Source organism: Anas platyrhynchos, chromosome 2 (assembly GCF_047663525.1).
Source record: "Anas platyrhynchos isolate ZD024472 breed Pekin duck chromosome 2, IASCAAS_PekinDuck_T2T, whole genome shotgun sequence".
NCBI lineage: Eukaryota > Metazoa > Chordata > Aves > Anseriformes > Anatidae > Anas > Anas platyrhynchos.
This window is the reverse complement of record NC_092588.1, coordinates 46445882-46468524: the sequence shown is the minus strand read 5'-3', so window position 1 is coordinate 46468524 and position 22643 is coordinate 46445882. Positions and strand designations below refer to the sequence as shown.

At 40.0% G+C, this 22643-nt stretch overlaps 1 protein-coding gene across 1 annotated transcript in view; it reads right to left on the bottom strand.

Annotated features, from left to right (window-relative positions):
* The window catches only part of LOC101805170 (chloride channel protein C), an 80158-nt gene extending 64190 nt beyond the window's left edge, over positions 1-15968 (bottom strand). Inside the window, exons 1-7 of the mRNA XM_027452102.3 lie at positions 15279-15968; positions 14212-14341; positions 11559-11639; positions 10425-10600; positions 8756-8848; positions 5334-5577; positions 1744-1938 (exon numbers count right to left, since the gene is read on the bottom strand). Coding sequence (XP_027307903.3) covers positions 1744-1938; positions 5334-5577; positions 8756-8848; positions 10425-10600; positions 11559-11639; positions 14212-14341; positions 15279-15526 — 1167 coding nt within the window. The 5' untranslated portion in view covers positions 15527-15968. The remainder of the gene's footprint in view (positions 1-1743; positions 1939-5333; positions 5578-8755; positions 8849-10424; positions 10601-11558; positions 11640-14211; positions 14342-15278) is intronic.
* Positions 15969-22643: the final 6675 nt, after the last annotated feature.

The window sequence follows — 22643 nt, the reverse complement described above, 5'->3', positions numbered from 1 at the left end:
ACAACAGAAGAAGGCTGGGCAGGCAAAAGGTGCTCTCTGGAGCAAAGAAATGCCGTTTTCCCCACCTATTTCATCCAGTCTTCCAAACAAAGAAGCAAAAAGCTTCATGTGAGCTTCCTCAGGGTATCTCACGTCTGCGAGATGCTGAAAAAACACGGCTCCAAGCTGAAAAGCCGACATCCTGCCACTAAGAGGAGCTAAAATCCAGTTGTCATCGATGGTGTGGACGTGCTCCTGCACAGAGTGCTCACGGCAGATCCCTCCTTCTCTCCTGATCCGCCTAAAGAAGCTCAGATTGCATCTCTGTGGTGCTAACAGAGAACCAAGCAAGCAGGAGGCTGCTCTGAGCAACGAGCAGGACTTGGCCAAGGAGGAGGAACTGGACTTCCATAGCGTGCACAGTATTCAAGGACTAAATGACATTTACTCTTTCAGACCTTACAGAGGGGAAAAAACAGTGCAGCCTAGGGGAAACATACACATCTCTGTACCAATCTGCGGAGAAAATGAATCGCTACAAATTGCAGAAACTTGACCTCAGCTTATGGTTATTCACGCTTTTAGCTATAAATTTTCCCTTCTAGTATTTAAAATACTAAACGTTTTATATTAGTATTATCCAGGTAGCTAATGCAAGCCAAGCTACTGCTTTTCCCCAAAGCTTGTGTTCTGTCACCTCAGAGTAGATGCTGCTGAAGCCTGTGTCTGGGCTGATGGGAGAAGAGTATCTATATGGTCACCTCATTGATAAACAATTCAACAACCTTCTCTCCAGTAGGGAAGGAAGTACAATAGTATGTATAAAAGTCATACAATGCCAAATGGAAACTGTAAAGCCTAGAGGTGAAGTGACACCATCATGCTTTACAATACCCGAGATATCACAATACCTGAGACTCCAGGCCAGCCTCCATCAGTGACGAATAGGGCTAACTCACCCCAGATACACAACTAGGTCCAGAAAGTTTGCTATACCTAGCCACATCTTTCAAAGTCACTATAGCCTTTATTATTCATGCATCTGTTCTTACAACAGACAGAGATCTCCATTGCCGCCTTAAGGCAAGAACACATATGACTGAGGTCTCGGATTGTTCTTTCCAATGCTGGCAGCTGAAAAGTTTTCCAGGTGCAGAGGGGTGGAGAAAGATGTCCACCTGGTTATGCTGCAGGGCATAGGAGCAATCTAAATTTGTGGGGTAATGAGAAAGCCAGCCATGAGCAAGGGAAAGTGGGGAAAAATGGATGAAACCTACTGTTTCAGCTCTCTATAGATAATAAGTGCAAAAACACCCTAGCGTGACTGGCAGATGTCACTTAGCTGAGCCAGTACCATCAGAGTAGAGCAGCAGCAGGAGACCAGGACAGTAAAATACTTCAAGTATTTAAAGAAAAAAAAAAAAAAAAAAGAAAAGAAAGAAAAGAAAGAAAAGAAAGAAAAGAAAGAAAAGAAAGAAAAGAAAGAAAAGAAAGAAAAGAAAGAAAAGAAAGAAAAGAAAGAAAAGAAAGAAAAGAAAGAAAAGAAAGAAAGAAAAGATACCAAAAACAACCAACTTTCTTTTATACCTGCCAACATTAGATACCTAAACATCCTCTGGAAATCTTTATGTTTATTCTACTCCATTGTACATTAGGTCAAGAACCAGAGGGCCAAATTCACTTTCGCATCCAACCAACTTATGATCTACCCTCATTAACCACTGTAAACATTATATAATCAAGAGAAAAGGATTATTTACTTACAAGGATGAGCATGGTTTCCAACAGCTTGCTTGTTTTTCTAACTGATGATTTTGGAATTGAATTAAAGAACCGCATACGCAATTTATTAATTTTTATATTTAGGGAAACAAAGAGAGCTCCCAAAAGACCTCCAAGCATTCCAAGTAGGATGGTTGGAATGAAGGCAAAGACGTGCATGTCCAGCAAGTTTTTAACCTGCATTGAAGAAGAAAATATGTTCTGAGCATCCTGCCAATGACATGACATATTGCACCCTCTCCTACAAAACCTGATACCACAAAGTAATTTCCACAGAAGAAATAAATCTTTCCTCCTGGTTTAAGGACTCAGCTAATTAATTTAACGCTGATCTCACATGAGACAGTGTAGTGCTCTTGCAAACATCACAGGAGTAGAGCTAGTAGGTAGATACTCTCATTGTCACATATAGCTCCATTGGCCAGTTATTTTCATTCCTGAATAACTATAAAGGACTTGAACAAGTAATGTGGCAAATTAAGGTCAGCAGTATCCTCTTGGGCCCCTCTTTTCCCTAGGGAAAGTAATGAATCTAACAGAACCTTCAATGATGCATAGCTGTTAGCTCAAACACGCAGCACTTCAGGTTACATGCAAATAACATAACACATTGGTTTTAGTGAACACTTTGTGACACTCTGCTGGACCAGAGCTTTGCTCACAGTATCTCTATCTACCTCATAATTTGGGAAAGTTCATTTATTAAGTGTCAAGCTACTTCCACATGCATTACTGATAAGCTCTAAGTAAAACTGTAATTTGATGCTGATCTGGAACGACTCATGGAATACCAAATTACAAATGTAGAACATAATCTGACAGCTGGAATAGTAACTGAATTTTCTGCTTGATTCCTCAATAGGCAGAAAGGTTGACAGCAATACCATGCTTTAATATAATTTTCCAGCAAACAAAAAGAGGTCAATAAGTCAATAGATCGGTAGAAATCTATTAAATGCTGTGAGAATATTATTTCCTTAGACCAGGCTTAGAGTTACCCAGCTTTTTGTCAAGATTATGATCTGGACAGAGTAAGAGATCATGAAACATTTAAAAAGCTAACTGGCAAAGAGCAGTAGTGGCACATGTTAAGGGCCAGAAAAATAAATAAATAAATAAAAACTACACTGGGATAATATTTGGGGTAGTACATAGGAGAAACTGGTAGCCTTCCTTAAATTGCTTGAGCAAGGACACAATCCCTTCTCAAGTTATTTTTTTATTCCTCTTCTTATTCTCTTTCCTTAATCTTATTCTTGTTCCTCCTGCTAGAAATACCCTAGACTTTAAGAAATACACCAGGAAGCTGTTCTAAGCACTGATGGTATCTCCTGAGAGGAAGAAGGCCAGGGTCAAAATCCAGTCAGGCCTGAAGAGTTGGTCCATTGGGTGCTGCAGACTGAGAAAACTGATATAGACAAGGCAGACACAAGAAACTCAACACCTGGAGACACACTCAGAGGAAGCCAGGAGTGACTTGCCCTATAATCAGGACTACAACAATCATATATGTCTGTTGTACATACTAACCATAACTTCAGCAACACTATTTTTTACCAATAGCTGCATCAAAATCCATCTTTTTCCAAAGGATTTAAATAGATCTAATGTTTAAGGTGTTGAAATTTAGAAGAAATAGCTCATTTGGAAGTAGGAAATTTGTTTTATTTACTGCAGGATCCAAATATCTTCCAGCATATTCTACTTAATTCCAAACCTGCATGAAAGCTAAAAATGGACATGCAGGCTTTTACTTTTTTTTCTCCCTGCCTTTAATTTTCCTAAGGGAAAGATATACTGAGATGATTGTTTTAAAGCAACACACACACGTTACACTGCACATGTGTGGCAATAAAGGTAAAGTCAAGCCAGTGTTCTGCATTGTGGGAGTGAACAGCGGCAGAGTGTATTGCTTTTGTCAAAGTGCTAGCGACATGCTTTGGCCAGTCATCAAGAAAAATCTGTTACCTACAGAACAAGCTTCACCTTTATAAATAATCCAATGTTCTACATAAAAGTGAAGTGAAGCTTCCTGAAAATCTCAAGCTCTGGGGTACAATAAATTCCTCCTGTAACCTTCTCCTGAGTAGAAAGAAGCTAAAGAAAACAAATAGTTTTCTTGAGAAACAAAACCCACAAGCTTTCAACTCAGAGTTTATCCACTGTAAACTGTGTTGGTTAATGCCACAAAACATGAAAGAAGCAAAATTTCCCCTGAGCCCAGTGTTCAGTGAAATGAAAATATTTCTGGTTATCTGTACCAACTTGTGAGCCAAAAACTATTGAACCCTGACAGAAGCCATCTAGATAATAATTTTAGCTAGCTTTTCCTGCTAATGACACTAAAAGAAGACAGGAGACAGAATCCACTGCTCTTTTCTGAAAACAACCTGAAAGGAGTGTTGAAAGAGCGATGTTTATTGTAAAATAGCAACCAAAGTAATTCCACTCTCCTCTGTGCATGCAGCTGTCCATTACACAATACTTTGGCTTCAGCAATAAAGCTGTCTTCAGCAGGCCTGACCTCTTCGTTATCCATTTAATCTCACCTTTCTACCACAAACCTATGTCTTCTTGGTTGTGTCACTACAGTTGTTGGGAGCCTGCATGAAGAGTTGGTCCACAAAAAAGGATTTGGGTTAAAAACCAGTATCTTCTCCCATTGCCACAGCTGAATTTATGTTAAAGAAAATATACCGCAAATTCTTTTGCATGACATATGCAAAATCATGGTATTTATAGCAGGCTACACGCGTGCACACACACACACACAGAAAGTTTCTTGTTTTTCAAATTACAATATGCCTACATGTGGAAAAATGTCATTATTTCTATTTTTTCTATTGCTAGAGAGATACAAAACAGAAGAAATTAAGCGACCAATTAAAGTGGTCAGGGAATAAGCTTAGGAAAAATTACTTAGTAGCAGAAAGTGGACTGGGATTCATGAGACCAGAGGTTTATTTTTACTTTTCTAATTGACCTTCAAGTCACATCATAATACAGAGAAAGATATTCAGGCACAAAGAAGTGAAGATCGTGATTCTCACACATCACTACCGAATCACCTTACAACAAAGATGAGTGAGAAACATAGTAAAAGCAACTGTTTTTAGGTGGACAGGAAAGAAAATTCAAAGAATAACGTTGTATCGTGCTGCAAGGAACAAAGGCTGAAGGTGACCTCTGTTGTGCAACTAGGAACAAACAGTAATTATATGCTTTTAAATGTTTAATCTGTAAGCACAAAGAAACAGGGCCATGGTACAGCAATGGCTGCAGCAACAAAGGAGAGCTCAAGCCAGTCAGAGGAGAAGACATTGAACATCTTGTACTATAATATAAAACGTAATTCTCTGATTAAGTAGGTAACACAAAACATCTGTCTTGTAGCTAAGTGATTACCAGACTTAAAGCATGAGGGGTCCCATATCCACTGATCTGGTAACTGCACATACACCATCCTTCTCCCTTCTCAGTCCCACTTCCCTGCTACTCCCCCAAAAATAATGTTAAGAGAAACAAGCCTAAAACTCTGCATCTATTTCCTCCCACATCCACACAGTACTTACCCAAAACAGAATTCTTTTCTCCGCTTCAAAAAATCCAAAATGACCTCTGTAAACAAACCCATAAAGAGAAGAGGACAGCAAATCCGTGGTGAAGGTAGCCATCAGGCAGCAAAAGAAGGTTTGCCAGGCCAGCCTGATGTTCCAGAAGGAAGACACTTCCTCTAGGGTGAACAACAGCCCACCAATGGGGGCACGAAATACTGAAGCTATCCCTGCTCCTGCACCAGCCGTAATGAAACTGCGCCTGAAACAGGTAGAAGAGTCAAAATTTGATAATAGTAGAAAAAAAAAATAAAGAAAAGAAACAGAAGGTCTTCAAAAACGATTCTTCATGTCAAAGTTGTGTTTAAGGAGCTGAATTTGAAGAACTGATGGTTCATTTGGGGGTTATTATGGCACATTTCATCTCCAAGATCTGAATACAGACTTAGTCTCAGATTTGATTCTTATGGCTCAAGTTATTGGGGCTACTTGGCAGCTTAGAAATACAGTGATTTTGATATACTGCCAAGTCCACAAGGGCTTGTGAAGAAAAAATGAACCCAATCATAACAGTGACCGAAGCACCCATAGAGTAGTAAAACCATTAAATAGTCCTCTGAGTTTTTATGGGATTTTGTCAGCAAGAATGGGGAAATGACGTTTCCTTCACAGATCTCCTTTATACTGTAACTGTTGTCCTCTTTCTTGACCTTCAGCCTTGACAAAACTCCTCAATTCTAGAACATTGCATGAGGAATGCAGTGCTGTGCCAGCAAGATGCTGAACTGGCACCTAGCCGTGTAATGCCAAGTAGAGGTATCATTTCGTATATTAGAATCAGTACAGGCACAGAGGTGAAATATTGTAGGAAAAAAAGTAAGAAAGTCTGGAATTCACCAGAGAACAAAAGTACAGCCTGGAACCTCTGGTCTCAAGCAGTTCCTCAGTCTGTATATATCTGAGAAATCCACAGAGAACATATATGCTCTGTCTTCCTCCTGTAAAGGTGTGAAGCTCACATACACCCTGAGGAGCAACACATTTGTAAATTTGTGTTGCTGTAAACAGCACTATGAGCTCAAATAGCAAAGATCTGCACTGTCAGTCACAGTAAAGACAAATAAATTAATAAATAAAAGAAAAATCATATAATCATTAAGGTTGGAAAAGACCTCCAAGATCATCTGGTCCAACCATCCCCCTACCACCAATGTCACCCACTAAACCATGTCCCTAAGCACCACGTCCAACGTTTAAAAAAATATATAGGTAACAAAAAAGAATTATAGTGTTGTAAAGAAAGGCATTAAGGGACAGTCTTCTCTTATACACATATTACTGTTCATTTCCTCACACACATCATCATTTTGTTTCCAGGGCCTATTTCATTATATGAAAACAACATCCTGCATCATACATTTTTAAGAAAGGCTGTAGTGTGCAGAACAGTGGGAAGGATATAGAAAGAGTAAATAACATGGAAAAATTCTGCCTTGGAAAATTGCATTCAATTTAGCACTTGCAATAGAAACTGGGCCGATGCTGACACATATATTGCACAAATCGCCAGTGCTCACCAGCTCATAAAATTTGCATTCTCTGGATATGCTAACTGAGACCCTCTCAGAGATGATTTGTACAAATGCTGGGTGTTAATTACTAAATTACTAACTGAGGTCAATGAGTATAGAAAATACTTGAGTATTTGAATTATTAAAAATGTCAAGTTCTCAGCAAATAATGTGTGTGTGTATATATATATATATATGACCAGTCATCTGAAAACATGCACCCTTTATTAGTGTCCCTTCTGACTTTTCTGTGGTATCCAAAAATTTTATCAAAACAAAGATGGGTAGCAATAAAGATAATAGACAGAAAAAAATGGAAGATATTAGAAAGTGCATGTGTCAAAGCCTTTACAAGTTCCCTCTCCCCTAAGGACTGTGGAGGAGCCCACCATAAAGCTACAACTTCACATCTGATATTTCCCTGTTTACAAACGTGGAGTTAGACACTGCACAGATTGCATGGGTTTTTACTTATATGTTGTATCTGCAAAGTAACATTACTTTCAGCAGTAGGGAACTCCACAGATACTGCATGCCACAGTAAAAACTAGGAGAATTTTGCTTGGACATCTCCATGCTCCAGCCAGTTGTACATGCTGTGTGCCACATCAGTAGTATCAGTAAAGCCATTGGAGACCCCTCCAACCCTGCAGATCCTTTACAGCTGATGGACAGAGGTCTTAGGATCCTTCAACATCCTCATGCTGGTTGAGTTACTGCTGGGCCAGTGGCAGTACTGGGAGAGGGTACTGAGCCAACTTAATAACTGCAAAATATACCGGGGGAGTGGGATTCTTTCATCCTGATCTTTGCAAAGGAAGGGAGGTCTTTCTTAGACTGGAATTTTCCTCTGCTGCTCAGAAATAAACCTTTTTGTAAAGGGGACTTCCATACAACCTGTCTCTCCCAGGACAGTTCCTGCCTGCAAGTTACCACATCTTTCTAATTACTCTGTAACTGTACCCTGCAGAGACAAACAAAAGTTCTCAGTGCTTCTCTTACCGCAAGTGCTGACTCCTTTCATGAGTAACATTTTGCTGAGACCAGCACATCTCAGATTTATTTAAATGACTGACCTTAAAAGCATAAAAGCAAAGGGGATTCCGTATCTTCCCTCTGGTATTTTTTGATTTACTTTCAAGCTACAGATAGTTCAGTGGCCATTCATACGAATTCTTTCACTTTGCTTTTCTTAGGAAATGAACATGCGAGTCTTTCTCTTTTTCTCACTTTAGAAAAATCAGTATTGCATGAACTTTTGTGTGTATGCTTTATATGACAACATGATAATAAATACCATCCAAAAGACATAAACTGGTTTGTAATTTCTTTTTCAGGGAATTAATCTCATTAATTTCAGTAGAGCTGTTCACGAGAGAGGGCTTACCATGGCTACCTTGCAGACATACGCAACTAGAGAAGAGACAGATTTTAAAAGTGACAAAAAAAAAACTTTTTTAAACTAGAAAAACAAACCAAGGCTCCCGTAGTGCACACTGTGGAATCCCCATCATCTTCCATTTCCTGAGCTGACACCGTTAGTTGAGGATAAACCCCATGGCTAAAATTATTGTGTTTATCTCCCTTGTTTTACAGCTGAGAAGACAATGGAAAAAGGTCTTCAGCGTTAACACACTTTTTCCACAAGCGTTCAGTAAAACCACTCATGAAGGGTTGTTTTTATTAAACAAAGTGAGGTGTGGGGTTTTTTTGCCATCCCAAAGTGACAAACGGCAGGAAGACCAAAATACGGGATTACTCTTTGAGACACAAGGAGCCTGCTGGTGGCATGCCAGATACCCCTGGAGCACGGAGGGCAGAGGGGGAGCCACAGAGACCCCCCCAGCTTGCACCCTGCCCATCACTTACTTGTCAGCTGAATTCTGGAACCTGGTGAAGAACGGGAGGTGGATGCCAAGGGTGTCCGACTGCAGCTGGCTCAGGCCACAACCCAGGATAGCACTAAAAGTGATGTTGTATAATTGAGAGCGCTCCTCAGTAAATTATTCATAAATCAGCCATGGTTCAAGGCAGGGGAGGACAGAGCCTTAGCTGGCATGCAGCAGCAAAGGTAGACTGGCTTCAACAGATTTAAACAAGGAAAACATTGAATGTATCTTTTAAATATGCAAAGTCCTGTTGACATAAAGCAGGAGGCTATTGAAGACTTTCAGATACTTAACTAGAGACTTAAATGGCTCTTTTGCAAGGAGTGTTGTGATGATTGACCATGAAATGCCTTTTGAAGAACTGCCTGTTAATGTCTGCCCAAGTGTGGTGACATGTCAGACTGTAGCCCATCATTTCAATCATCTGCCCCCAGGTTAATGACCGTGGCAGGCAGAACAGCTCTGCTTCTGACAGAAGATACGTAAGGATTTAAATTATTACAGTGTGTTCCCAGGCAGCACTTCAAACTACAATTAAATGGAAAAAAGAGAAAACCAAATCCTTAGTGAAATGAAAAATCTATTCATTGTATAATCTTGGAAGACTTTTCTACAAGACTTAAATTAGGGGTCTTAACGAATCTCTCAGAGGCTTTTAGCAACTTACGTGTGTTTATGTTTAATAAAAATGGTAGAAGGTTCCAACTAAATTAAATTAAACTAGCTCTTAAGTCCTGTGTTTTGAAAAGGCATCACGTTAATACCGTGCTGACTTTCTTCATGGAAATATGATTCAGTTCTTTGGCTCATGCATCACTGTTACCAACCTAGCACAAAGGAAAAACATCACAGCTGCAGTCTCCAAGCTCCTGGAGACAAATGTCTGACAGCAAAGAAAACAAAAGAAACCTAAAGAGAGAGCTAACCCTTGGTACTTATTGACTGAAAGGTTTGTGGCTCCCTCTGACTAACCATGCTCTCCTCTTTTTGAAAATCTGAGTCATCCCCAAGGGTGCTGCACCTATATACAGATAGATAATAAATAAATAAAACCCCACAGAATAACAGCAAATGTGCAAGCGTGCTGGAGGGGAGAGGTTTGGTCGGGTCAGCAACAAGAACAAACCTCAACTATGAGTGAGTTCCAAAACCAAAAAGAATCAGAAATAAAAGAGCAAATTAACCATGCTATCTGCACCATGCTATCAGAGACCAATTTTACCATCTCATTTGTGTGCAACCACTTGAGGCTGACTATTTTTGCACTGGCTTTGCTTAGTTTTACCTAGCCATTACACGAGGTGCAAGGCAGCCGGCCTCACTCCAGGACAGGTTGCTTCCAGGAAGAAAACCGACGGCAGTTTTGTCCACCCAGTCTCCCCCTCTTGACCAGCGCATTGGAAGCAGGTGTCCAGATAACTGCTTGCTGAACCCTCCTGGGAGTTGCATTGAGGAACCCAGCCAATATTTAAAACACACAGTGAAAAAATGTTTTTCTTCGCTGTGTGGCTTGAATAGAGGGGACAGCACAACATCAGTTGTGCTAATGCAGTACAGGATGTTTTTTAAGCCAATGCTTCCACCAAGAAAGACATTGCAAAGCCATCCCCGTTGACTGATAGCTTTAACTCTGGTCTGGTATTTCTTACCCCAGATGGACCATGGGACCTTCTGGCCCGCAGAAGAGCCCAGCTGCTACAGCCAGCACGCATGACACAAACGTCCCTAGGAAGGTCTTGATATTAAAAAGATGCTGAATAGAAGTGCCGTTCAAATACCCAATGATTTCTGGCAAGCCAGATGGTGAACCTGCTGGACAAAAGAACTGCAAAGGGAAAAAATAATAAGCAGAGTCAATGATCATATCCTGCCAGACACATCTATGGACACAGCTGTTAAGTCCAGCTCTCACCTTGCTCTGATCACGAACAAATTTTCCCAGAATTAATAATGCATACACACATAAACCTCTGGCTACAGATGTTTAAAAACTTGTGTTCCCAACAGTGCTGCTATGCACGTACTTGGAGAAGGGAGAGAAGACACCCATGGAGCAGGGCCCACCTCTGCTCCAGGCCCTGCCTCCCATGGCTGGAGCCTGCGTGCAGGTTACCTGAGGGGCAGGGGTGTACATGAGCCTGCAGCAGCCCTTCAGTCAGCTTAGGCTTTAGTTAGCTCCAACCTGGTCGGTTATCACCCGTATCACAGCAAACTCCCTTTTCCTACTACTGCTGCTGGACTTTGGGGGAATCTCTGTAAAACTTCACTTTTTCTTTCACCTACGCTGTTAATTGCCTTTCTATGATTAAATTGAGCACAGCAGGACAGTAAATGGCAGCAAGGCTCAATGCTCTAGGCGTTGCAGCCTCGTAAAAGTACCGATCTGGGCTGCGAGTGATACCCACACAGCGCAGCTAAAAGATCAGTCTAAAACCAACAGTAATTTTTATATGGCCTGACGGTCTTTGGCTCAAGCCCCTTCCAAACACTGAGTTCTCACAAGTTACACGAGTTGCCACTCGTATTTATTTTACAAACACCACACGCCAAGCGTAAATTGCATGGCCGCCACCACGGATTTCACCCCAGACACTTTTACACAAGTTACGTGCTGGGGAATTCAGCATAGGCTGAAGGCCAAAAAAGGCTTCTCCAGTTGGGTTATAAAAGAGATTTTTTTAAATAATTTTTTATTTAAATGCTGAATTAAACAGCATTTGGAAGAGCATGAGATGTGGGTTATTGCTGCATTGTGGGCCTGCCGCATAAGAGACGACACTCACCAGCACTGAGCTCGAGGACATGAGGATCATGGCCAGCCCGGTGCCGAGCATACACACCCACGTCAGGTGGAAGTTGCCATCCTGCCCAGTTTACAAACAGATCGTTACTTTGGCACCCATATACCAGCTATACGGCCTGTTTTTTAATCATCTTTTGTCCCACAGACTTCTGTGGATAGAATGTGTACCACAGGTAAAAACCAACCAACCAAAATAAATAAATAAATGAAATGAGCAGTGCAGCTTCTTTAAAAGGACTGGAGTGGCAGCAAGGTAAAGGCTGACCTTCAGACTCAATTCCTATTTTTTTTCCAGGATGTTTTCCCCATGTCTACCAACACTGCAAGGGATATGCTGTTACTTATCCAGGCCCATTGGGGGACAGAGGTGGAGTGAAGGGACCTTAAGAACATGCACTAGAAATCACTAAATGGAGCCTCCAGCAGATGTTTTCTCAAACAGAGGCTTCAAGGTCTTACATTGGCAAACATCTTCATGAATTTGCAGCTGTTACAAATAGACAGAATACATGTAAGCAAGCATTTTCATGCTCTATTTTAACCAAAAGCACATCTCCCATACTGCTCCTTCTCACTTTTAAAAGCCCGTTTCAGTCTCCCTGGATTTTGGGTTTGTTTGTTTGTCCTTGGGCTGACCGCAGCCACGCTGTCTCCAGAACTCCTCAGCTCCCACATGTTTTGCCTCCTTGCACAGTACTAAGCTGTGATTCATTGTGTGTGTGCAGGTCAAACACACCCCTTGCATTTCGGAGGTCACGGTGTTACAGCCGGTCACCGCAGCCTTCCCGTCAGCATCTCGCACCAAGCCTTTTCAAAGCATAACATGCGGCACAGACAAACAAGAAAGCAAACTGCACGAAAACGAGTTTTGCTTATTTGCAGCTGAAGGAGTTGTATAGATGAGATGGTTTTCCAGGGCGGGACCTAAATGTTTATATTGTTGTAAGAGCCTATGAGAGCTCACCTGCTGTCCCTCTTCATTAATTTAATACAATAGGACAAACTTTGTAACACAACAGGACATTCTGTGTGCACAGCAGTTGTTGTGGTGCCCTGAAGATAAACTGTTGTTTCTATATATTATTTAGCTATACTTCAGTGCTTATATATGCACACATATATATGCATATACATCCATACACATACATAGATGCAGGTATGTATGTGTAGTCATCCAATGTTCATATATTTCATAAACATATGCTTAGTATGTATAAGAGAAACCGCAAGGAAATAAGATTTTAAGAGCCTTATAATATGCTTTCCAAATGGAAAACCTGCACCTATTTCTTGGATATTCCTTCTGATACATTTATCTCTCATACATTCCATATTTTCAATGGAGTAAGTCTTCACCTGCATTTCTGCAAAGTGGTTGAGATCTGCCCTTCAGCAATTGGCAGCATGTTTCTGTTGACAGTCTCCAAGAATGAAGAATCCACAGGCTCTCTGGGCAACGTGTCCCAGCACTTGACCTCAAAAGATTCAAAATCTTTTTCTTATGTTTAAGTGGAATTTCCTGTATTTCGCTTTACAGTCATTGATTCTCCTTGCTGAGCACCACTGAGAAGTTGCTATCTCTGTTCCTCAGTAATAATGACTCACACACTGCAGGTACTTGCAAACACACAGTGAAATCCCCCTGAGCTTTCTGTTCTTCAGGCTGAACAATGTCAGCTCTTTCAGCTTCTTGTATGACGGAGGCTCCAGTTATCATCTTTGTGGATCTTAACCAGGTTCACTCCAGTATGTCCATGTCTCCCTTGTACTGGAGAGCCCAGAACTGAACAGAATACACCAGGACTGGCCTCACCAGCACTGAATAAAGGAGAAGGATCGCCTCCCTCAGCCTGCTGGTAACACTCCTCCCAGTGCATCTGAGGAAGCTGATGGCTGAATGCCAACACAGTCATACGGCCTATCAACCACTGTTTTCTTCCAGTTTTGTAAGGATCTAAGGATGCATCCATCTGTAAGGATGCTTGTCACTCCCTGGGCAGGATTCAGCTGGACAGCACCTTTCTCACAGTAAGCTCTTCAATATTCTTACTGTCTACCATAGATATCACAAAACAGTCACTTTTACTGAGCAGTTGGGTCAGAGGTGCTTTAACACTGGCATTGGTTTTAGCCATTCAGTGCCACCACCATCCTGATCATGACAGAGATGACAATGCCATGATACCCATCAAGAACAAAATAAAGCATTCCACAATAATCTGTGTACAGCATCCACAACAGATAGCGACCCTAGAAATGGAAACAAGTAACATCCCTGATACCAAGTCCACATTTACTTGGACTTGCTTAGGTTACATTAAGGGAAACCTAATCCCTCCCCTTGGGCATCAACAATACACAATGCAGTACCTGCACCTTTTATCATGTGCATGTGCAATGGGAGGAGGAAGGCCTTCACCAATCTCATGACAAGAACTCCATCAGATAATATACTGTACTATAGGGTAAATTGGAGCAAAGGACACCACTGCATGCCTGGACAAAGACCCACAGGATATATCATGTCCATACGCACCTAGACAGGCAGCACTTCTAGTCAGTTAAGACTTCATGATGTGGATTTTCCAATAAACACACACAGAACGAGGTCAATCTAACTTTCTTTTGCTCACCTTCAAGTAATTTTCCACCAGGTCCCATTTCAATGTGATGAGAGAGTCAATTATCTGATGAGTCAAAAACCCCAGCATCCCAACTGCTGTTCCGATTAGCCCCATCAGCAGCCATCGATCCCACTCTTTTCTAGAAATAGGAAAATACAGTTACCTCTCAGCCTCCAGCAAAGGACTGTTCGGTGTGTTTCCTCTCATAAATACACAACTTCAATTTTTAGGATCATTTGATTACTAACCATGACTGCACAAGCAAAAGGTTATTTCTACCAATATCTCTTACAGAAGTGTACACTCCCAAAATTCTACCTTCAGGTGAAAACCATTTCCATTTGGGTAATGAGCATCATTGATTCATGTGTGTTTGTTCATTTTTATATATAAAGTTGCAGTGCAACCTGCTTTTGGATGTTGATTTTCTGATGCCCTCTCAAAGCTCATTTATGTGAATCAATAATTAAACACTCAGTAGATCACTTAGAACTGGTTTCAAATACATTCCTGTTGTCTTCTACCAGAACTAATTCACTGACACAGCACCTATCATTCAAATGTGCAAATCCTTACTTCTAGTTTGTACTTTTTCTAAACATATGCCTCTAATAATAATTGTGCACTGATATTAACTTCTGATTTGTACCTGGTATCATCTAGAACTAAAGCAGCCCAACTGAGATTCAAATGCCATGTTTCCTGCAAATTACACTGGGGCACTGGATTTCAAGAAAAGTCTCAGTAAGAAAACATTCCTCTAAATTTCTGCAAAATCTCCTTCTTTTAAATTGTATACATCAGGTAGTAACTTTTTTTTTTCTTTTTCCTTTTTTTTTTTTTTTTCTCATTCAGTAATTTGTTAAGAGAAAAGGAATAAGCACTTTGAAAAAAAATGCTTTCAAACAGAGGCTGTTTGCTGCTTGGCCCCCTTCTTTATTCCATGGAAATATTTTCCTATGTATAAAAACAACAAATAATGCTCTCATCATTCCTTCTGCTAGCAGGCATCTCCCTGGATTGCCCCAAGTATCCATAGCTTAGAGGCAGCATAACAGTATTTAAAGCAAATTTACCTGTATGCTTTCTCTTGTAGCCACTTCTTATAAACTCCACTGTGTGAAGGCAAATAATCCAAACTCTCATGGGCTACCGGCTGTTCTCTCTCATCCTCCTTGCAGTGACGGTATGCTAAATCACTTCTGCTGATGCTACATGGCCTCCTAAAATCGTGAGGATGAATCAAATCAGGCCCATGATCTTCTGCCATTAACATCTCCTCTTCACCATCATCCACATGTCGCGTACGGGAAAAAAGTGACATGACAGTGGCTCCAAGAATGTTTGGGATGCCAACAAGAACTACATGAGCCCAAGAAGATCAGGCTCCCTAAGACTGAGAGAGAAATGGAAAAAGCCCATGAGGATGGAGTGGCTGTGACGCAGAGATCAGATGTTTTGTGTTTGGGGTTGGTTTGCTGTGGCTATGCACAGATCCAGCACCTTTGAAGCAATGAAAACTCGTCTGAGCTGGAGCTCTCTGGTGAAGTCAAAGCAGAGAGACCTTAAGGTAGTTCATTGTAACGTGATTATTGCACCTGTTCCTAACTGAATCTTCAGATGACAGTGATGTTTAAGCAACAAGGCCTTTGTCTGTACTAAAGAAGTGTGTTTTGCGCTGTCCGTAGATCTTGATCCAACATAATCACACAATTTAAAAATAAAAATTTAGTGTACTGCATCATTCAGTTAAACCCTACATTCTCAGTATTACACAGTCACCCTATTAAAGCTCATTTCTAACACAATTTTCTTTGAATTTACAAATATAACAAAGTTCTTTTTAGATAAAATCTAGTTTTCAAGTTGCAGTTTAACTATTTTTTTTTCTGTACAGATAAATCTCATTGAAGAAATTAAGAATAAACAGCAAATAAAGATTGCCTAACTCACTACTTTTGGATATTATATACTATGCAGTTTACAAGTTGGCAGCTCAGTCAAAGCAGACGACTTGTTGCAGGTTAAATATTTACTGTAAAGAAAAGCCTGTAACATGCTGAGTTTGCCACCTCCAGGGCATATTTTTGGTTACAAAGGCAGGATAGTAAAAAATTGCTGCTGCTCTACAGCTGCTGACACTTGGATCAATTTGGAAATGCCTCATCTGAAACAAGAAAGAAACATACATCATTCCCGGTTGTCAATTAATGAGTGCTAAATGGCAAGAGATCTCAATTTAGTGCTTTTCTTTATTTCTGGAACACAAAGACTCATATGATGTAATTTTCCAGTTGCGTTGGATCAAGCTGGTATATATGAGTAGACCTGTGCATTACAGAAATCACAGCATAAACAGAAACACTAAATCCACGAAAAATGCAAAAAGGAGAAAAAAAAAAAAGTAAAATAAAACTAAAGCTACGTTTCTAGGGGAAGGGGATTAGGCTAAACAGATTGCCCTCAGACAACACAGCTATACTTTGCTCCACGTCATGACTTGTTATGCAAACAGGACAGCTGTTGTTCCTCAAACAGGAATACAATCGACATCCCTAAGAGCATACCTGGGCTTTTGCCTTTGCTGTCCTTAGCTGCCAGAAGATGGAAGCTGACGACTGCATTTCCATCAGACGTTAATCCATCCTGATCTCTACAGCAGCTACTCAGCTGTACTGCCAATTTTCACAGGCACCCGCTTGTGCTTTCAAACTTTAAAAAACAAAACAGACTGAGAATGGCTTTTCAAATGCCAACCCCTAATTTCTTTCCCCCGTGTTTTCCTCTCTAGTTAGCTTAAATCCACCAGTACGCTTGCTTATTTGAAATACATTTCATGATGCTCTGTGAAGCAGTGCACAAATGGCCAGGGTCCAAAAACAAACAGCCAGAAAGCAGAAAGAGATTTGAAGCTGCAGGAGGGCACATCTGCATCCCCGAGTAAAAGAGTGGACACACTTCTAGAGAAAGACAAGGCCTTGTAAAATACATGTACATGCATTCACAGGGCATTCATTTATTGATTTATAAAGAAACCTGAACATCTATTCTACCTTGAAACTGAAAATACCTATTTTCAGAATACTTAAAGGCAGACAAGACAGATTATTAGGGCCATAAATGCATCCCATACCAGAAATTCCTGTGCTGTTAATACATATTGCTTAATTGCGCCCCCATCCCAATTGGAGCCTGAAACTATGCATTTTGGCTGTCCTTGTGTGCATGGGGGAGCACGGTTAACACATTGCTGCTGAACACAAGCTTTCATCTTTCTCCTGCAAAGCATCTTGGAAGGTGTATTAGCTGGCCTGTCAAGTCTGCACAAGGATCATAATGCTTTCTACAATAAATTTTCATCTCCAAACACCACACAGGGATCTTCCTGCTTAACTACAAGATGCAATAGCTCAGATTTTACCTTGGCTACAGGCCCTGAGGACGGTATACTTTTCAGTGCTGGAAGATAAATGCCCCAACACAAGAACTGAGAATCCAGGCTGTGGCCACTTCCCAGGTTTTCTACTCATTTCCAATATTGGTTCCTGCTTCTGCAAGGCTTCAGCCTTGTGATTTTACCTCAGAGGGGCCATAATCTACTTAGAAACCGCTACTCTGGAGAGCAGGAAGGAAAGGAGTCTGTATGCTTTATTTACCACTGCAGAACACTAGCAGCTACATGCTTCTTTTATAAAATGCTCAGAGGACTCAAATTCTATATTGAATTTGACTCAACTGGGAGACAGCTCTGAAATACCACAGTGGGGAAAGAGCCAGCTTCGAGCTGCTAAAACCCTGTTTGAGAGCCCCAGAGCTCCTGGTTCCATGCCCAGGCAGCTTCCACAATGACCACAGGACCAGGAGCAAGGGTGGGTAGATGTCTTCAGTAAGCATAGGTAGACTGAACTAGGCTACCTCTAGCCAGGACCAGGAAAATAGCTCCCTGGCAATTAGACCAGTGAGTGACTGGCCCACTGCTGCTTGGTACCTGAATCGCAAGCAAGTGGTGGTGAACAGAATAGATATGGCTATGATTGCCACTAGCTGGCCACTGCCCAGCTAATTTCTCTCTCAAATAACTGGGGAAATAGGGCAACATAATTTTATTTACCTAAATGCTGTCGCAGGTCTTGAATTGTGAGAGTATGTGTATGCACAGGCACGCATCCTTTATCTTTTAGGAGTGCACAGTGGAATACAAAATACCTATCGCTACATACACAAGCCACAGCAAATAAGAACTACCCTCCAAACAGCATTAGCAATACAGCATGAATTTAATACCCAAAACATTTTGCAACTTGTCTTTAAATAGCACAGACATCAAGCAGATTCCAACTATTACACATGAAAGCAGCTACAACAACTCATGATACGATTGATTACACCGAAACACTCCTGCCTAAGAAGAAATGACCCATCACCCCTGCATCTAAATGACCGCACAATGCAATTTTCGCTGCATAGAAGCAGGCATATGAAAACCAAGAAAATACTTATCTGGCACCTCCATTTTCTGTGACAGAGAACAATGTATTTTTGAACAGCAGACGGAATTGTGTGCAATTAAATTAAATGAATTCCTTCACTCTCCACTGCTGCCTTTTCTTCAGCTGCAGGCTTGTTAGCGCAGGGTATGCAAGTCGTGCAGCTGTCAAGTAAAGCAGCAGATAGTTGTTGGCTTATGTTTCACTACTAATTATTATACAGATATTAGAAAAATCATAAAGTCATAAAAATACAGTAAAGCACTACAGATTGATCACTGACATTATTACACTGAATAGCACAAAAATTCCATGCGAAGGTAAATGTGAATTTTAAATGGCAGGAATAGTTACTACTTGAAGGAAAACAAACAGTTCAGATTTTATTATTTTATCAGCTTGAAAGCAGGACAGTGGAATGAGGAGCTCCAGAAGCCATACTCTATTCAAAGCATCCCACTGTAAAAATCAAAACTATTACACTACTAATTGAAGTGACAGTCAAAGGCTTTAAATAATACGTCTTTAATAGACAATTTGAATGACAGCGCAAGGAAGCAAACAGCAATCACAGTGACTGAGTAGCAGTAATAAAAATATTGCTAACCGGAAACATGACAGGTAATTTTCATTTCACATTGTTTCAATACTGCAAGTTACAGCACTTAAGAACCGATAACATAGTGCTAACTTAGCATGAGAAGTTTGCTGTAAGTACAACTCATACGTTTGATGTGGACCGCAAGGTTTCAAAAGTTTGAAACGCTTTCAGAAACGGCTGTAACAAATCTAATATATCATTACAGATTAATAATTCTATGTACGATCATAAATTTAAACTGTGGATCTTTATATAGGAAAAAAAAAAAAAAAAGACAGGAAACAGTTTCTGAAAACACAAACCAAGATGACTGTGCCTGCCTCTGTGAATCCTTAAACTGTGATGTTGTGGCAAGGAGTTATTTTGGAGATTTCTCTCCAAAGTTCCCATACATACAAGGTCCCATAGTTGTCCAACACACCACCCAGATCTCAAATCATGCGCTCTCCTGAAGCTTCAGTCCAGCAAATAATTAAAAGCTGAAAAAACTGCAGGCCAGAAAGGGCAGGGGTCCGGGCTACAACAATTCACCTGATACTGTGACAAACACAGGGAGGCTTTAAGACCAATTTTTCTCATTAAGAGTATTGACTTTATTAATTACACATATAAACTTCGTACCACTGATCACCAGCCACTTAAGAGTAACCTAAAAAATAAGCACACAGCCACCAGCATCACGTAATTTCAAGGTCTTAGTTTACACAGTTCCTCCTGGTGGCAAGTTTTACAGATCAAAACCTAAAAGAAACAGTCATCTCAACCTGCTGGACTTCAGCACAGCATTTAGCAGTTTCAAGTGCAAGACTATTACCTCAAAAGAGCAATAGGAGAGGAACAGAACAGGGTTCAGTTGCCCCAGGCTGAATTTAAGGAGTTAGAAGTAATAGCTCATATCCCAAAGTGATTCTGCAGGACTGAACCCTCTCTCCCCTATTAACACAACAATTTTCATGACACTGGAAAGACTGGCTAGAAAAAAACTCCTTCACACCTCCATAATAATTTCACATTTCTACTGTTTGAGCTATTCGTATGCTAACTGTAACAGCTTTTATGCCTGTAACAACTGAAACAAATAAAACTAGGTATTTTTTTCCACAGTCCATTAAAAATAAATAATAAAAAAAAACCTACACACAGTCCACATTTATTTCTGACAGGTTTCTGTTTTCTTGACAATTTTTAGTTGAAGTTACAGAAGAAAAACAGATTTTTTTTCCATGCCTTTTTAACACTCTTGCATGTTTAATAAAGTTAACAGCAATAACACTGCATAAGGAAAATCAGCGTATCTATACATCTGCAATAACCACTGGGAGCAGAGTAGGAACAAGCACAAAGGAGCTGATGAAAACTTTATTTTAACCCTGAACTGCAAAGTTTATACATTTTAACACCATGTTTACATGTTGTCCTTACTGTATATAATAAAAGCAGGTTGGGTTGCTTTCCATAAGAAATATTGAAAAGTCATAAATTTAGTATCAAAAACATGCATTATAACAAGCTATCCCAAGCACTGGTTATTTATGCATTACCTTAATACCATCCATTAAGTTACCCATTTACATTAATGCCAAAGCACATAAATAATAAAAGACTTTTTACATTTATCACTATTTTAAAATGGTAAAGACAGAAAAATTTCATCAACCTATTTGAGGTATGGAACTTCTACTTGAGAGTTGGCATACACTACGCATTTCATGGAATGAAATTTACTGTACATTTATTTACAACCATTTATCAGTAAAAATTGTTGTAAACAGCACTGACACTAAGGCCATGGAGAAAGTTGCTGTTTTAACCATTCAATGGAGCACTCAAGTGCCGTGGAAGCTAAGATCAGCTATTGAAACCTGTTCTTTTGTACTTTTTAAAGGTATTTTTAAGGCAACTGAAAAGGATAATACACTGTTTCAGGGAATAATACAAACACCAGAACAGGTTAAAAAAAAAAAAAAAAAAAAAAAGAAATCCTTCTCCCACAAGTCTTTCATTATGTGGTTACCACAGATGCATTAACAACAGTTTTACAGCTTTTCCCTTTTTTATTTTTTTATTTTTTTAATTAATGAAAGACCACAGGCACTCTTCCCGTTCTACTAAGTGTGAAATAACACCCCACCTCAAAAATCTTTGTAAATTTTACCGAACACAAATTCTGAATACGTTACTTAGAAAACAAAAAAAAAAAAAAAAAAAAAGTGAGTTTTAAAATTACACAGTTTGCCATTACGGTTGATCAACTCTGATAGGACACACCAACATTTTCCTTTAGGTATCCACTACACAGTTCCAAACATTTAGGAGCAGCACGAATTATTCACTTATTCCAGAATAGCTGAGGAGGTGAATTCCTGACTTGGTCCTGCTAGGTGTCCGGTATTCTCATCTTGCTGTCAGGAAGATCAGTGCAATCAAGGCAGCTGGTAGGTGTACACCTTAAAACATTTTATGCACTTCATAAGAACAAGGTAAGGCACATTACTGCTAATGTGGATATTTCCATTGGATTGCTCATTATACCTTAAGGTTTACAAAGCATGAATCCATCTTTTGGATTTACTTTTCCCCTCTGTTTCACAGTGAACTTTATTCCCCCCTTGAACAACTAAAACACAAGACCTTCAGCAATGCTTCAGAGCACAAAGCTAGTTAAAATCCCAGTTCATGACTACTGGCACGACATGAATCTTCAAATTCATTTTGAGGAACATACCCTGTATTTGAAACTTTTGAGCTTCGTTCCTCAGAAAACTGGCTTAATACGGTGCTCTACTTTGTAAGACATACAAATACAATTTTGATTAAACAAATAAAAAATCCCACAGGCATTTCCTAACAACAGCAAATATAAACCCTGACCAAAGAACACAAATTAAGGAGAGGAAATTTATAATTCTGGTATGTAAATCAAATTACCAAGAAGAAATATAACATGATAAAACAATTGCTGCACAGATGCCGATCAGACATGGATACTTGTAAAACGATTCAACCTTTCCGGAGGAGAGGAAGCAGTTCTTCTTTAAAATACAAGTAATGAAACAGTTTGGGGGAGGCTCTCAATTTTATGCAGTAGCCAAAGACATTTTGAAAGTCCACAATCAGTTACATATAGTCTCTTACCAGTGTGAGCAAAGTGGAAAAAAAAACAAAAGACTTAAAATGGCTGCAGAAATATTTTTTTACAGTCAACCTTTATATTACACACCCTGGTGTCAGCTCAGCTGACAGGTCAACTCTCACCACCATTACTTTGACTTATGTATGCAAAATGCACCTGTTTACACTTGGATATGCAGATGTGAACAAACAGGCAGAGTACAGACAAAGGTGAACAACTG